Genomic DNA, 17,435 nt, shown 5'->3' with positions numbered 1-17,435 from the left:
GTTCCCAGTGGGGCCTTAGCCTGCAGCTTCACTCCTCCTGATCGCTGCCTGTCTGGTTCAGCCCAGACCAGCCATGACACCAGGCCCTTGACAGACAGCTGGCTAATCGATGCCATTGGACTCCTCTCTGTTTCCTAGGCATCTCCAGTACCTGAGATCTGACCCCCAAATGAATATTAACAAAGTCATTTTCCACTGAATAATAACCTCAGGCACAAGGAAAGCTATATTTTAACATAGTTGTATATTTTAAATAATTCAGACAGCAACAATCCTTAAGCACTCAGTACATGGGTTTCTATAAAAAAAAATAATAATAAAATACAATACAATAAAACACACAAAAAAAACCAGCAAGTAGAACACTGAAGCCATGGATGAAGATAGTCAGCACACAACGGCCCTTGGTTCAGACAGTAGTGGATGAATTACTATTCTAATGTAATCTCACAGACATTGTCTTGGACTAGAACATAGTTTTGTACCTTAGTTCATTTTCTTCATTAGTTCATTTCTTCTTTCAATATATCTTTGAACTCTCAGTTCTTGAAATCCATGGGCATAGTTGAATGACCTTAACTGAAAACAAATTCCCACCTTTCAACCTATGAATTATTTGCTTGTGAGTTCAAAAGTATCACTTGACCAGACTCCTTCTCTCTTGCCACATCATTAAGTTCTGACACAAACTCTCACTAAAATCCCCACCAGTAGGACCAGAATGGCCCCAAGGAGCACAAGCCCTCGCCACAGCACCAACTGTCTCCCAGTCAGCCTCGTCCCGTCCTTGGGATGGACCCGAGGATGTTCTTCTCGGTGCATCTGCTGATCAAACTGGGTCTCGTCTTCTTTTTCAACATCTGCCATTAAACTTTCTCCATGGCTTTCAGGACCCACTGGGGGGAGAAGGAACTTAATTAGCAGCTTAAAGGGACTTTCTCCGTTGGTATGACAGATATATAAAAGGTGACGTGTAGCATGTGTTACTGTCTCGGAGAAAGTCTGCTCAGGAAGCAGTGCTACAGTGGGAGATTCTGACTCACAGGCGTGGCCAGCCCTGCTGCTGGCCCGGGGCCTCTGGGTGCCTATCCCATGGCAGAAACGAGGGAAATGTGACAGCTCTCTCAGTTAAGGTTGTTAGGGGAAATTTTCAAGGGGCCAGCACCTGTATAATCATTTCAGAAAGGAAACAAGGTCAACAGAAAGATATAATTCAAGGTCATTCATAGAACTGAAGACAGATGTGAATCCTTTCTCTGGAAGGCGTGCTAAGTACCTGGCATGACAGTGACTCTGACCCTTGGGTTTAGTCTCATGACACTTCAGAATAGCAAAAATAAGAAAAATATCCTAAAAGCTTCCCAAGAGAAAAATAAGGGCAGATAACCTAACAGAACAAGATTGAGACTGGCATTCACTTCTTAGTAAATGTGAGTTGGTAGTAGGCATGCTACAATGTCCTTGGAGCTCTGGGAGAAAACAATTTCAAATAGAATGACATCACCTCATGCTCATAAAGGCTTACTCCGAGTCAGACACTGCACTCAGGGCTCACAGTGTGAGCCCCCGAGCCCTCTCAACTGCGGGGAGAGGTTAGTGCTATTCTTACCCTAGCTTTTAATAAATGGTAGATGGTAGAAAACTGGAACCAACCCCTTCTCTGAAGATAACTACAAAATCTCAATAAGATAAATGAGAAATGTCACCTTGAAGGTGCCAGAGCACTAACAATGTAATGAAAGGTCAGTCACCAGGCAAGATCTAGGGCAGGTGGAAACAGGGCTCCAGGGCCGCTGTTGGCCTGAGGTCTCCATGGGGACCAAGCAGCACTTTGGGAAGCTCGGCAGCAACCCAGGCAAACCTCTCCACACTCCAGGTTGGAGCTCTGAAGGGCTGCATCCAAGAATTAAGGATGAACCAGAAGTAAATGGGCTCTTACACTGGTCACCTTTGGCTCAGCCGGGTGGTCCAGAAACATCCATTTCTGAAATTGTTCTAGACTGCTAATAATCGTAAGTGTTGGGCAGAAGCAAAGGAATACCCTCTCTGAAGAGAGACAATATCACTTGAGGCCTCAGATTACTTTGACAGACAATTTTCAGATACAAAAGTCTGGAACACAATCAGAGATAACCAGGCACAAAGGAAACTAGATAAATGAATGAGATCTGGCAGAAACCACAGAATTGACCACTGACTATATTTCAGCCAGTCTATGAACTCAAAAGGGTTTCCGTTACAAAGCAGCAAAAAAACAGTGTGAGAGCATGACTAAATGCCTCAGGAATGAACCTGGGGGACTACTAAACTGATGAAAAACACATTTGCATGGAGTTCATCAGAATCAACAGTCAAAAGTCAAAGCAATGATCTGTTTAAAGCCCATGTTTGCCTGGCAAATAGGAGAACACCATGGAAACAACATACGAATGTCAGCTTCCAAGATGAGCTCAAGGCACGGCATCACCATGCATTAGGAGTGTCCCCAGAATGCTTGGATGAGCACCATAAATGAGCCAGGAGTTGGCTACCTGCAGTCTTTAATCATCTACAGCAGTATGTTGATGCCAGCAATTACAGCAAACAAATCTCAAGTCTATTTGCCTCAAACTGGGCATTTCTCAATCTTATTGTTTGTTTCTGAAATATTATCACCCTATTTAAATGGGGGCTCAGGGCAGCAAGTCCAGTTGCTTCCCACAGATGGCCCCTGTAGGACCACCTGGAGAGGCAGTGATACCATACCTGGGCAAAGGAAGCCCTGGGAGAGAGGAGTCCCATCCGGGGCCATGTTCCGTTTCATATTGGCATGCACCTGAGCCTACAAGATGAAATACACAGTAAATCCACCAGGCTTTACCAGTGTTGTTAAAACATTTGACTTGACTCCCCAGTTTAGGAAAAGCCAAGCCATTGTCTCTAACTAACATGCAACACTGGCGCTTCTCTAGGTCCAAGTATGGAGTCATCTTTAGAATGATTGACAGGGCTCAGTGGGTGGGGAAGCTGGACAGAAAAGCACAAGATGAGGGGGAGATGGGGACCAGATCATTTATAGTTATCCCTTCTTGTTCCTTCATCTCATTTAGTTATCACCCATTTTTCAGATCCACATTGACCCTAGAAAGTTGGAAAGATGCACACAAGTATCTTAATGTAATATTTTGGGATTGTAAAAAAAACAGTATCAGGATAAATTTGATGGTGTCCCACCTATCTCTCCAGTTCCAAATTTTGTCCTGAAATTGGTTTTTTAGGCAGAAGGGGAATGGATAAAGCAAGGGTCATCTGGCTCTTCACGTCTGAATTAAATGCAGTTAAAACAATAAGAAAGTAGCCTTTGTGATACAGAGAGAAAAGAACCTTCCAAAATATGAGAGAGAGAGAGAGAGAGAGAGAGAGAGAGAGAGAGAACACACTAATTACGCTTGTTTTCTAGGAAGGGAACCTTTCCCAGGACAGCGATGAGAATAGTTACCTGTTGACAGGCTCTTTCCCAATTCAGCCGAGCAATAAAGCCTAGAAAACACACAGCTTGACAGATTGTGCAGAGGATAATCCCTGCCCACAGACCTAGAAGTGGAAATATTTAAAAGAGGTTAATTCTATGGGAAACCAGCAACCCTTGGAGAGTGTTTCTCCTGTCTCACTTCTGAGAACCTGTGTGCACGGCTGAGCCTAAGCCAGAGACTCCTCTAGCCCTCTCCTTTGGCTTTCAGAAGGCCCTGGGAGGCCCAGTGCTCCCTACTCTTGGGGTTTTGGATCTCAGAACATTTATTCAGAATCATAATGCTTAGCTCTTAAGAAAAGTGACAGTTATAAGGAAATAACATTTACAGGACAAACAACTTGCTATTTCTAATAGTACTACCAAGCTACTATGCCCCTATTTCTTCAAAAATGGAACAGACATGTTAAACAGGCGAAGTCACCAGCCTCTAAAGGACTAAATCTCTTCCTGGAGCTGCCTGCAGAATCTTGCTCAACTTCAGGAGCTTCCCAGGCAGGGCCATCTGCAGGGAGATGATGACACAGCATGACAGGCTTGACAGGAAGTGGAGCACGAGAAAGTCTTGTAGGTCCCCAATTACCACAGAACACAGGGGGAAGGCCCCAAGGGATGAGGGGTTTGGGGTCAACTGTCCAACTAAATGACATCAGAAGCTGTAACAATAGCTGTGAGAGAACAAATATACATACAAAGGTCAAACCATATTTAAAAAAGAGAACTTTGACCCCAACCTAAAGCAACCTGTTTGAAACACCCAACCCCTTATCTGCAATAATACCCAGAAACCAGTGTGCTGTACTTCAGCCTTATGGGAGGCCCAGACTGCTCTTGCTAGGGCCAAACTAGGAAACTCAATAATGCTTTCTGCAACAACTGACCCAAGGTGGCCAGGACATGATCAGTAAGTGACAGCTTCCCTAATTTTTGTCCCTGCTTCCAACTTAGGACCAGCCAGAAAAACCCACACACCCTTGATCAGTCACACAGAATACCCCACTTCCCGTCAGCCTGCCCCCAGCTTCCCTGGGCCAGCAGCCTCTCTCAGGGCCCACCTGAGCCTTCCCTTTGGCCCGCTGCTGTGAGGCTCCCCACTCCTCTGCCTGCCTTTTAGTCTCTGGCAAAACGCAAGCTCTGAATAAATGGCCTTTGCTTTGCCCATTTGCTTGGTCTCTGTTGGATTCTGGATCTGGATAAACTGAAGGAAGCTAGACAACCAATGGTGTACAGGTGGAGGTGCCCAAATTCAGTGCAAAGTTTTCAACTCTGCTCCTTGGTACCAGTCACTCTCAGGTCACATTTTCACACTGATGTGATCAGTGTGATATTTAGAATAGAGTTGGTGACTACCTGCCCTTCCCATATGGACTAGTAAAAGCACATACACATCAGATCCAGTGTTCCCGAGCCATAGAGACTACAAGCTCACTCCAATCATCTTGAACAGAATTTAACCAGCTGCCTCCAGCTATAATTTGAAATTTGTGAATTAGATTTCCAGATTCCACTATACACCATTTAAAAGATTGCTGTCTGTTTAGCCCTGGCTGGCGTAGCTCAGTGGATTGAGCGCGGACTGGGAACCAAAGTGTCCCAGGTTTGATTCCCAGCCAGGGTACATTCCTGGGTTGCAGGCCATAACCCCCAGCAACCGCACATTGATGTTTCTCTCTCTCTCTCTCCCTCTCTCTCTCCCTCTCCCCCAGGTGGCCCCCCTCCCTTCCCTCCCTAAAAATAAATAAAATCTTTGAGAAAAAAAAATTAAAAAAAAAAAAAAAAGATTGCTGTTTGACTCAACCTAAGAACCCTACAATAGGATGATTATCAGAGCCCCTTGGGCAGGGCCCAGGAATCTGTGTGTCTGAAAAGCCATTTCCTGGGAGGAAATTAGAATGGAGCCACCCACGAGAACCTGTGGCACTCTGACCCTCCTTAGGCACCTTGGGTAGGTACACCGCCCACTCACCAGAGGTGACATCATCCTCAAAACCAGGTGGAGCTATACTTTTTTTTTTAAAAAGTGAGTGTGGCACACACTAGTGTGTCTTTTTGAAGAGGCCTCCCCCCTCCCCCCAAGACCCCAACATTTTTATTAAGATGTAATTGACTTACAGCATTATATTCATTTCAGGTGAACAACACAATGATTCAATATTTGTACATACACTTAACTCTTGAATAATGCAGAGGTTAAAAGTGCACATGACTGTGCAGTCAAAAATCTGCATATAATTTTTGACTCTCCCAAAATCTAACTACAGTTGACCTTTCCCATCCTCAGATTCAACCAACCACGAATAAAACAGTATTTTCAATCTGCAGTTGGGACCACTTTTGGAAATATAAAAATGTTGGGAACTACCCTGCCTAGTTTCAGAAGCTGTAACCCTTCATGGCTAAGGCTGAGTAAAAAGACCTTGGGACCATAAGCCACTAAGGAGACAAAGCTTATCTTCCCAGCTGGGGTGCCACCTCTGCCCCCTTTACTTCACCCTGCTTGGCCCCAGGCAGATGACTGGTTAGCTAATGATGGGTAAGATACCTCAAGGGAGGGATGACCTAAGTCAGGCATGGTCAGAAGGGGCCCCCCAAAAAGGACTTGGGGGGCTAAAGAGAAAGGGGGTGATGGATCATCACCCCTCAGCCTTGTCATAGCCTGAGTCCTCATTCTGTCTGTGAAAAGTTCCTAATCTCTTGGCTGATTTATTTCCCCTGCCTGATTTAAGCCTGAAACAATGCCAGAGGGCAGTGCAGGCCTGGGCAAGAACGGGCAGTTCCCCGGGGCTATCAGGCCTAAGAAAGAATGCATAAAATCCTGTGAAGCCTGCTTTGTTAAGAATGCCCTCAATTTTCTGGTAAGAGTCTGAGCATGAAATGAGTTTGTTTCCCAAAGTTTTATGACCCTTTAGTTAACTGACCCTGACTCAGAATAAGCCCTCATAGTTCTTTGAGTGTTATCTATTGTTTGACCCTTACTGCCTGACAATGATTGATGAGCTTTACCTGTATCCCTGTGTGAATTGAACCCAATAGAAGCCCATAGAGGAACAGGCTCAAGGCCCTTCTGCTTTGAGAGACTGGGTACCTTTCCTCCCCAAGCAGATCATCTCTTGGTAGACTTATTCTCATCTGTGACATCCAGGGTTGGGGGGTGGGGGCTCTACTGGACAAAGCTCCCACACACAAAAAACTGGTTTTTATCTGTGGTTGGTTGAATCCACAGATGTGAAATCTGAGGATTTAAGGGGCTGACTGTATTTATTGAAACAAACCCGCATATAAATGAACCTGAGCAGTTAAAATCTGTATTGTTCAAGAATCAAGTGTATTGTGAAATGATTACCACAATAATTCCAGTTAAGAATCCATCACCACGCATAGTTAGTGTTTTTCTTATGATAAGAACTTTTAAGAGCATCTCTCTTAGCAACTTTCAAATATACAATGCAGCCTGTCACCATGCTGTACATGACATTGCCATGACATTTATTTTACAGATGGAAGTTTGTACCAGGATTTAAGTGATTCTTAATTACCTGTACTTTGCACATAGTATGTATGTTTGTTAAATAAATTAGTGATCCTAGTACAGTACTTGGGACATAGATGCATCTATATTTTTAAGTGGATTCCTCATATATTTCCCCATAGCTATATACCATTGTCAAATCTAAAAAATGAGTAATACTAGGAACTCAGTTAAATGATTTTCTGCACCAGGATGCAAGCCCAGTGAACTTTGCATTGGCAACTCCATTCTTTATACATTCCATGTATTTTTCATTAAAATATTATTGAACTTGAGAAAAAATGTGCAATGTAATGGGACACTTTGGACTGAAAGTTCATTTGAGGTATCAAATGACTCCTCATCCCCTCTGAACCTGCCAAGTGCTAATGGATGAAAATAAACCAGCTTAAGTCAACTTCAATGTCACCCAAAGGTAATGTTTTCAAACTTCAATATAATCATTGACTAATTGCCAATGCCTTCCAAATTATTGTTTTAGAAATCAAAGCTGGTCAGTCATTTCTTTCTGTACTTTTAAAAAAATTAGTCTGGTAATTTCAGGTCCTGTAGATTAAGTTCTTTCCTCCAAATAGATTAAGATGATGAAAATGTCCCCTCCGCCCTGCCCTCCCTGTGTGCTGTTCACACACAGCACACACATGGCCTTGCAGGGAGATCCAAGGACACAAGGCTTAAAGGGCTGCACAAGGCCAGAGGGGGAGGCTATAGAGTGGCAGTGAAGGTGACCTTGAGGGCGCACCTCGGGGACCATTCCCTGTGAGTCCTGCCAGAGGCATCGCCGGCTCAGGGCATTTGCTCCAGGATGTATGCAGCCACCATGGGTGCTCCTACCACTTCTGTAAGAACCACACCAAGGATGTCCTGTGGCTCCCCCTACCACCATCCTAAAAACTCCCACGTGGCCAGCTTTTGACAGCCTCAGTCAGTCCAGCAGACTCCCTCTCCAGGTCTCACTATACAGAGCTGACCCCAAAGAACAAGGCTGGAACCACAACAGGCACATCTCTGAATGTTTCCGCAGCAGCCCCTGCTACCGCCCACTTTGACATGGACACTCGATGCCATCCACGGGGGATGAGTAGAAAGGCCACGCTGCTGGCTCCAGTGGGTGAGTGTGGGAGATGGCTCACGCTGTTAAGAGGGGCGTGAGCATGCAGCCCTGGGCCGCGCTCCCTCCTGCCCCCGCTCCACCCCGCCAGCCTCTGACTGGCACAGGATGAATGTGGAAAAGCTCCAAAGTGCCAGCGCTCTCAGTGAAAGCCTACCTGCTCTAAGAGTCACTTCGGGTGATGAGAAACTCAGCCCTGCCCACCTGCGGTTAGCGCTTACCGATCACTCCCAGTCTGGTTGTAAACATCAGTGAAATCCCGATGGGGAGGCCAATCACATAGTACCCAATGGCGTTAAAGATGGCTCCAACTTTCTGGTTCCCACTTCCCCTCAGAATGCCACCGCCTGTGCACTGTGGGCAGATAACACACCGATGTAAACAGTGCAATGCAGGGCTAGATGACCAGCCCCCGCCTGAGTGGTCCCATCCACCATTTGTGGCACTGCCACGTGCAAGTGTTCTTGGAAAGCAATAGGAAATGTTTGGTATTGCCCACCCACCCCACTTCTCTGTTTCATTTCACCATCATCAGAAGCAGCACACACACTGTCAAGGTGCTTACGGGACAACTGCATAATACTTACAGCCAGACTTTCAAAGAGATGGGAAACAGCATAGATCGGAACCACTTGAGCCACGAGAGTGATGATGTCTCTGTTAGCAAGCAGAGCACATGGGGGTCATGAGCAAAGGCCTGGAGCAGCGAGCACCGAGGTTCTCTGGGGCTGGCCCTCGGAGTCCATTCAGGGACCACGCCACTGCTCCTAGGCCAGTGGGGAACCAACTCTCCATCATATCTCACGACTTTGAGAAGAAATATATAGTCCATTTGGTCAATGTAGACAGTTAAATCCAATGATTTGGTCCCACACGTGCCTTCTGTTTGTCTGAATGAAGCACAGCGGAAGAGTTAAGGTTCCATCTGTGGAACGGAGGCTGGCCAGTTATAAAGGCCACAGACAATTTACAGAATGGTCCTTGGTTCCCAGAAATGGGCCCTAATGTTGTCTAAAGCCAGTCACATGGATTTGAACATCCGCATTTGAAGGGAGACTACATAAATGCCACCCTGACCCAGGGAGGCGGAAATTTCAAAAAAGCCTGAGTGACTGACAAGCAAACTCGAACACTGTCTGGCAACTAATGCTTGTTGCATGAATTAATAAATAAGAAATCTAGCACTGAACAAGGTGATTACTGTCCCCCCCAAAAGGATAGAAATACAGCTCTTTTCTTCAAAACTGATTTTATTTTTTGACTAGGCAACATGTGAAAATGGTTAAAAGAAGAACTATGAAGAAGAAGTCAAGAAACATCTGTCTTCCACTCCTGTCCCAGTCCAGGCTTCCCATTACCACCCCTCCCCCACCAGGTGACAATTCGTTTCACTCTCTGCATTTGTTTAGTGTTTATGAAAAATAAGGAAATACAAAAATATATGTTCTTATGTTCCCTTCTAGACTCTATTATTTCATATTGCAGTATTCTCTACATGATGTTCTGCACATTTATTCTTCTATTTAGTATATTACATTCAATTATATATTCCATCAAAATATATTATTTTTAATGTGCTGCTGAATTCTGCCCACTAATATTTTATTTTGGATTTCAAAATTCATATTAATAAGTGACATTGCTCTGTGACTTTCTTTTTTATTGTGCTAACTTTGTCAGAGTTTAGTACCAATGTTATATTTGCTTCATGAACAATGTAGAAACTGTCCTTTTTCAGTTTTCTGGAATAGTTCAGACAGCATTGGGATTACCTAAATTTGAAAGGTTTTATACAATCCTCCTTTGGAAACCTCTGGGTTGGTGCTTTTTGAAATTTTAAAATATTTTTTTTTAATTCCAGTCAAGATGTTGGCATAGGTACATGTGGTACTCACCCTCTTCCACAACCACATCAAAACTACAACTAAACTACAGAACAACCACCATTCAAAACCATCTAAAACCTGGCTGAACAGAAGTCCTACAACTGGGGAATTAAAGAAGCCACATTGGGATAGGTAGGAGGGGTGGAGACGTGGAATGGGCTAGCCCCACGCCCACCTGTGGTAGATAAAAATAGAGATGGGCATCTTGGCTGCTGAGGCCTCCCAGCCCACGGCCAGTGCCAGTGCCAGGAAGAAAAGTCCTCATAACGTCTTTCTATAAAAACCAGCAGGGATTGAAGTTGAAGAAGACAAAGGGCTTCAGAAGTCCCAGGTAGTTCCTCTTTTAAAAAAATTTTTTAAAGAGTTTATTTATTTATTCTTAGAGAGACAGGAAGGGAGGGAAACATTGATCAGTTGGCTGTCACACACCCCCAACGGGGGACCTGGCCTGCAACCCAGGCATGTGCCCTGACTGGGAATCATACCTACAACCTTTCAGTTTGCTGGCCAGCACTCAATCCATGGAGCCACACCAGCCAGGGCCCAGGCAGTTCTTCTTAAAGGGCCCACACACACACTCACCCAGACTCACTCCCTTTGAGCTCCCACACTGGAGCAGTAGCTTAAAAGGCACCAGAGGCATATGAAGAGGAAATGAGTTGTCTGGCATCAGGGCAAGAACTGGGGGAGCAGCTTTTTCTCCCAGCAGAAGTGCTGGCAGAGACCATTGCTACTTTTCTGAGCCTTCCCCCAACAGAGCCAGCAGGCAGGCACCATATCGGAGACTCCATCAACCTGGCTCACACTGTTCACCCCGCCCTGATGACTCTGAGGCACTGCCCCACCCAATTTGTGGGCCCACTCAGGCTGTTTCCAGTGGCTTTTCCATATGGATTGCCTATCTTGGGTCATGTTTCAGATTTTCCTAAAATCTCTCAAACAAGCAGCATCTCCTCAGTAAGCCCCTTACCTCTCATTAAGTGGCCCCAGGCCCAGCACTAGCAGCAGCCAGTCTTGGTTCACACCTTGGCCTCACCAGGGCACCTCCAAGCCCAGCACAAGTAGCAGCCATCTGCATATTGCTTTGTAGCTCATGCTGGATGGCCCTGGGCAGAATACAGGTGGTGGCAGACCTTGCCCTTCACCTCCCAGAAGGCCCCAGAGCCAGTGCACCCAGTGGAAAGCTTCAGGTCACATCAAAGCATCACCAGCCAACCACCTCCACAAACAACAAACTCAGGGTTGGACTCAACAGACATCAGAGCCCCACTGAAATAAATCCTGCTCTGTGGCATGGGCCCCTGCACAGCTGATCCCCCATGGTGGTTGAAGGTCGGCAGTAAGTGGTCAAGTCAGTCAATGAAGCTGATCAGCATGGGGGTAAATCCCTCCCATTGATGTGCCAATAGCAATCAAGGCCCAAGTACAAGAGAATAATGTGCATAGCCCCACATGAGGGGCACAACTCATGTGCCCAATTTGGGTAATTAGGTAGGCTATGCCACTGGACCCTACAGAACACCAACTACATTAGGTCACTCTACCAACCCTGAGAGATGTAACACCTCTACCTAATACATAAACACAAGCACAGGGAGGTTGGAAAATGAGGTAACAAAGAAACATGGTTCAAATGAAAGAACAGAACAAAACCCCAGAAAAAGAACTAAACAAAATAGAGACAAGCAATCTACCAGATGCAAAGTTCAAAACACTGGGCATAAGGATACTCAATGAACTTAGCAAGAACCTCAGCAGCATAAAAAAGACCAGTCAGAAATGAAGGATACACTAACTGAAAGGAAGAATAATTTAAAGGGAATCAACAGTAGAGTAGATGAAGCTGAGGTTCAAATCAGCAATTTGGGATATAAGGAAGCAAAAAAAGCCCAATCCTAACAGCAAAGAGATAAAAGAATCCCCCCAAATAAGAATAGTGCAAAGAACCTCTGGGACAACTTCAAGTGTACCAATGCTCACATTATGTGGGTCTAGAAGGAGGGGAGAGCAAGAAATTTAAAATCTATTTTAAAAAATAATGACATAAAACTTCCCTAACTTGGTGATGAAAATAGACATAAAAGTCCAGGAAGCACAGAGAGTCCCAAACAAGATGAACCCAATAGGTCCACACCAAGACATAATAATTAGAATGCAAAGACACATCATAATTAAAAACAAAGGGAATCTTTAAAAAGCAAGATAAAAGCAGTTACCTACCGAACTCCCATAACACTGCCAGCTGATTTCTCAACAGAAACTTTGCAGGCCAGAAGGGACTGACAAGAAATATTCAAAGTGATGAAATCAAGGACCTACACTCAAGATTACTCTACCCAGCAAAGCTATAATTTAGAATCGAAAGACAGATAAAGAGCTTCCCAGACAAGAAAAAGCTGAAGGAGTTAGTTAATTACCACCAAACCAGTATTGCAAGAAATGTTAAAGGAACCTTTTAAGAAGAAAAAAACATCAGGGACTTCTGACCAAGATGAAGGTGTAGGTAGACACACTGTGCCTCCTTGCACAACCAAAATAAGGACAACAAAAATTTAGAAACAACCAGTACTGACAAAAAATTGAACTGTATGGAAGTCTGACAACCAAGGAGTTAAAGTAAACACATTCATCCAGACCGGTAGGAGGGGCAGAATCAGGCGGCCCAGTGGAGAGGGGTCACAGCAAAAAAAAAGTGGTGGCTGGCAGACCTTGGGCACAAGGCAGACCCCAGGCATGCAGGTGTTGGCTGGTGGACCAAGTAAGGCGGCAGATTATGGAGGGGCATGGCACACGAGGTGGCTGGAAAGGTGGCTGGCAAGGTGACTGGCAGACTGGGCAGTCCCACATTCATGCACAGATAAACCAGGCGAAACTGGGGAGCAAGACAGACCATGCAACCCAGGCTCTGAGTGTGGGGAAATAAAGCCTCAAATCACTGACTGAAAATACCTGTGGGGGTTGAGGTGCTGGGAGAAACTCCCAGCCTCACAGGAGAGTTGATTGGAGAGACCCACAGGGTCCTAGAATGTACACAAGCCCACCCACCTGGGAATCAGAACCAGAAGGGCCCAGTTTGCTTGGGGGAAGCAGCAGAAATGACTGAAATCTGTCAGAGAGCAGAGCAAGTGCCATTGTTCCCTCCCAGACCCCTTCCCATATACAGCATCACAACACAACCCCACATGGGTTGCCCTGCCCTGGTGAACAACTAAGGCTCTGCCCCTCACTATATAACAGGTGCAACAAGATAAAAAAAAAATGGCCCAAATAAAAGAAAAGATCAAAGAAAAGATCCAGAAAAAAATACAACTAAGCGACAAAGGGATAGCCAACCTATCAGATGCACAGTTCAAAGCACTGGTGATCAGGATGCTCACAGAATTGGTTGAACTTTGTCACAAATTAGATGAAAAAATAAGGGCTATGCTAAATGAAATAAAGGAAAATGTACAGGGAATCAATAGTGATGGGAAGGAAACTCGGACTCAGATCAATGGAGTGGACCAGAAGGAAGAAAGAAACAATCAAACACAAAAGAAGGAAGAAACAAAAATTCAAAAAAATGAGGACAGGCTTAGAAACCTTCAGGACATCTTTAAATGATGTTGGATTTAATCCAACATCCGAATTACAGGGGTACTAGAAGGGGAGGAGGAAGAGCAACAAGTGGAAAACTTATTTGAACAAATAATAGAGGAGAACTTCCCCAGTCTGGCAAAGGAAATAGACTTCCAGGAAGTCCAGGATGCTCAGAGAGCCCCAAAGAAGTTGGACCCAAGGAAGAACACACCAAGGCACATCAAAGTTACATTACTCAAGATTAAAATGAAGGAGAGAATTCTAGAAGCAACAAGAGATAAGGGGACAGTCACCTACAAAGGAGTTTCCATAAGGCTATCAGCTGATTTCTCAAAAGAGACCTTGCAGGCAAGAAGGGGCTGGAAAAAAGTATTCCAAGTCATGAAAGGCAAGGACCTACATCCAAGATTGCTCTATCCAGCAAAGCTTTCATTTAGAATGAAAGGGCAGATAAAGTGCTTCTCAGAAAAGGTCAAGTTTAAGGAGTCCATCAACACCAAGCCCTTATTATATGAAATGTTAAAGGGATTTATCTAAGAAAAAGAAGATAAAAAGTATGAACAGTAAAATGACATCAAACTCATAGTTATTAACAACCACACCTAAAACAAGAATAAAAACAAACTAAGCAAACTACTAGAACAGGAACAGAACCACAGAAATGAAGATCACATGGAAGGTTAGAAGCAGGGAAATGGGAGGATGAGGAGGGGGGAAAAGGTACAGAGAGTAAGTAGCATAGATGGTAGGTAGAAAATAGACAGGGGGAGGGTAAGAATAGTATGGGAAATGTAGAAGCTAAAAAACTTATAAGTATGACACATGGACATGAACTAAAGGGGGGGATGTGGGTGGGAGAGGGTGTGCAGGGTGAAGGGGAGTGAAGGGGGGAAATGGAACAACTGTAATAGCATAATCAATAAACTATATTTTAAAAAAGAAGAAAAAATTTTTAAAATGTCAACAATAAAATGGCTATAAATACATATCAACAATTGAAACTAAAAACAAAACAAATGAATAAGCAGAATAGAAACAGACTAATAAGTAGAGAACATTTGGATGGTTGCCAGATGGGAAGATGTTTGAGGGGTAGGGTGAAAAAGGTAAAGGGATTAAGAAGCACAAATTGGTCCTGGCTGGTGTGACTCAGTGGACTGAGCACTGGACTGTGAATCAAAGGGTTGCTGGTTCAATTCCCAGTCAGGGCACATGCCTGGGTTGCGGGCCAGGTCCCTAGTAGTGGGTATGCCAGAGGCAACCATATATTGATAGTTCTCTCCCTACCTTTCTTCATCTCTTCCCCTCTCTCTAAAAATAAATAAATGTTTTTTAAAAAAATACAAATTGGTTGTTACAGAATAGTCATGGGGATGTAAAGTACAGCATAGGGAATATAGTCAATAATAGTTTAATAACTATGTATGGCCCTGACTGCTGTGGCTCAGTTGGTTGGACATTGTCCCACAAAGCAAAGGGTCATCAATTCCATTTCCAATCAGAGGCACATGCCTGGGTTGTGGGCTTGTCCCTGGTTGCAGTGCATGTGAGAAGTAACCAGTTGATGTTTCTCTCCCTCCCTTTCCCTCTCTGAAAATAAATAATAAAATCTTTTTAAATTAAAAAAAAATAGCTGTGGTGTCAGATGGGTGCAAGATTTATCAGGATGATCACTTAGTACGTTATGAAACATGTAATCACTGGGGTGTACACCTGAAACTAATATAATAATGTATGTCAACTATAATTGAAAGTGAAAAATGATTTTGAAAAGTTTTGAAAATGGAATAATTTTTTCTTATTTCTTCTAAGGAAATCAATCCTTTAATATCTAGTGTGTTTTTTAGGGTAAGTGCTGATAAATTATTTTCTTAGAAAATTATTTATTCCTTCCAGATTTTAAATTTTACTTGCAAAAGTTATGCAAACTAGTCTCTTGTGCTTTAAAAGGTATTTTTTGTGATTTCCCCCTTTGCTTCGTTTAGAAGTGTTCTCTGTTCTCTCTTGGATCAGGTTAGGCATCTCTCATTGTCAGAATCCAGAATACAGTTTACTAGTGAGATTTTAAGTTCAATTTGGCTTGGCAAATATATTATGCAAATACTACAAACCAGGTACTCTGGCAAATTCTGAGATATAACAATGATTTTTGTCATTGGAATAAAATAATTAACTGAACATGTAATCAATGGTACCAAAACTGAGTTCCCTTCCTTAAAATACTTGAGTATCCTGAGCACCAGAAACCTATACCACCACCAATGCCCATTAAATTGGCACTCTAGATTACAAATTAGTCCCTGTACCTAATCAGTTCTTTCCAGGTAACATCAGTGAGTTTGATTTTGCAAATGAAATCAGAACCCCCCAAGATGCAAAAACCCCAGCAGGCAAATGTGAAAGCATCTGCCTGACCATTTCTTTACCCCAGATTCATATTTCAAGAAAATCTCAGCACTCACCGGTCAGTAGTGAAAATGTACCCCACAAGATCCTTACAGCTTACCAGCAGGACACAAAAGACTACAGCAAAGAGTTCTGGAGGTAAAAAGGCAGAGAAGCAGCACAGTGAGAAAGGAGGTCTGCAGGGAACAGGGAACCCGGTTTCAAGTGCATGGACTGCTCAGATGAGTCACTGACTAAAGAGTTGAAGCACCTGTGACTAGCACGGAGACGACTGAGGACCTCTTGGCCTGCTTGATGTTTCCAGCACCCAGCGCGTTCCCAATGCGGACACTGGCAGCCACGCTGAAGCCAGTAGGTATCTAAAGGAAAAAGAAAACAATGCTCACATTATGAGAGCAGGGAGCAAGGAAGCAGCCTTGCCTCTCAGCTCTGTCCTGAGCCACACCATACACCTTCCCCAGAAAAGAGGGACTAGGTAAATTGTGCTTCACACCTCACTGGTAAAACTTGGCTCTACAAGTTGTAAGGAAACTAATTTGCAATATTCCTTTGTCTAGCTGGGAGTCCCCAGGCTAACATGGAACCTGGAATCCTGGGCTGGGATCCTTGTCGCAAACCTGCTTTTTCTACAGAGCTTCCAACCTGGGCCTTGGGAGACCCTGCACAGTTGATTCACCCTCTGGGTGTGGAAGGATGGGCTTCCAGGAGCCCACCATAGATCTGTTCCAAAAGACCATCACAGGAGCAAGTTTAGAAGACAGAACCTTCTATGGTGACACCACTCCCACAAATATTGGATAAAAAGAACTTAAGAAAACTGCCCCAGCTGGTGTGGCTCAGTTGGTTGGGTGTCATCCTGCAAACCGAAAGGTCACAGGTTTGATTCTTAGTCAGTGCTGCAAGTTTGGTCCCCAGTTGGGGCACATGCCCAGGTTGCTGGCCAGGTCCTCAATGGAGGTCATGTAGGAGGGAACCATACATTGATGTTTCTCTCCCTCTCTTCCTCCCTCCCTTCCCCTCTGTCTAAAAATAAGTAAAATATTTTTTAAAAATTAAAAAAAAAAAACAGAAAGGTGCATACCAGCCGTTAGCAGTGCTACCCTTTTGGTGAGGGCAGAGGTGGTGGTAAAGGAGATGCAGGTGAGCAGTATGGCACTGTGGTTAGCAGTGGGAATTCTGAAGCCAGACTCTCTGGGTTAAATCCTATCAGCTGTGTGACCCTGACCAGGTACTTACCCTCACTACACCTTAGTTCTTATCTGCAAAAGGGACCTCGTAATAATAGTATATGCATATTAGGATTATTGTTGGAATTAAATGAGTCCATACATGCTAACCACTTAGAATAATGCCTCACACATACTAAGTTGTTCAGTACAGATTATCCATTACTATTATCTAAAAATTTATTACTTG

General features: G+C 44.1%; 1 protein-coding gene across 2 annotated transcripts in view; it reads right to left on the bottom strand.

Moving 5' to 3' along the window:
- Positions 1 to 225: 225 nt before the first annotated feature.
- The window catches only part of SLC47A1 (solute carrier family 47 member 1), a 63,927-nt gene continuing 46,717 nt past the window's right edge, over positions 226 to 17,435 (bottom strand). The window contains exons 11-17 of one of the 2 annotated variants that reach the window (XM_028534553.2): positions 16,270 to 16,378; positions 16,076 to 16,151; positions 8,736 to 8,805; positions 8,370 to 8,502; positions 3,479 to 3,573; positions 2,746 to 2,821; positions 226 to 896 (exon numbers count right to left, since the gene is read on the bottom strand). In XM_028534553.2, the coding sequence (XP_028390354.1) occupies positions 673 to 896; positions 2,746 to 2,821; positions 3,479 to 3,573; positions 8,370 to 8,502; positions 8,736 to 8,805; positions 16,076 to 16,151; positions 16,270 to 16,378 (783 nt within the window). In that variant the 3' untranslated portion in view covers positions 226 to 672. The remainder of the gene's footprint in view (positions 897 to 2,745; positions 2,822 to 3,478; positions 3,574 to 8,369; positions 8,503 to 8,735; positions 8,806 to 16,075; positions 16,152 to 16,269; positions 16,379 to 17,435) is intronic. The other variant, XM_036032909.1, reaches the window with a different exon arrangement.

This window comes from Phyllostomus discolor, chromosome 8, assembly GCF_004126475.2.
Source record: "Phyllostomus discolor isolate MPI-MPIP mPhyDis1 chromosome 8, mPhyDis1.pri.v3, whole genome shotgun sequence".
NCBI classification, from domain to species: Eukaryota; Metazoa; Chordata; class Mammalia; order Chiroptera; family Phyllostomidae; genus Phyllostomus; species Phyllostomus discolor.
This window is presented reverse-complemented; position numbering and strand designations above follow the sequence as displayed.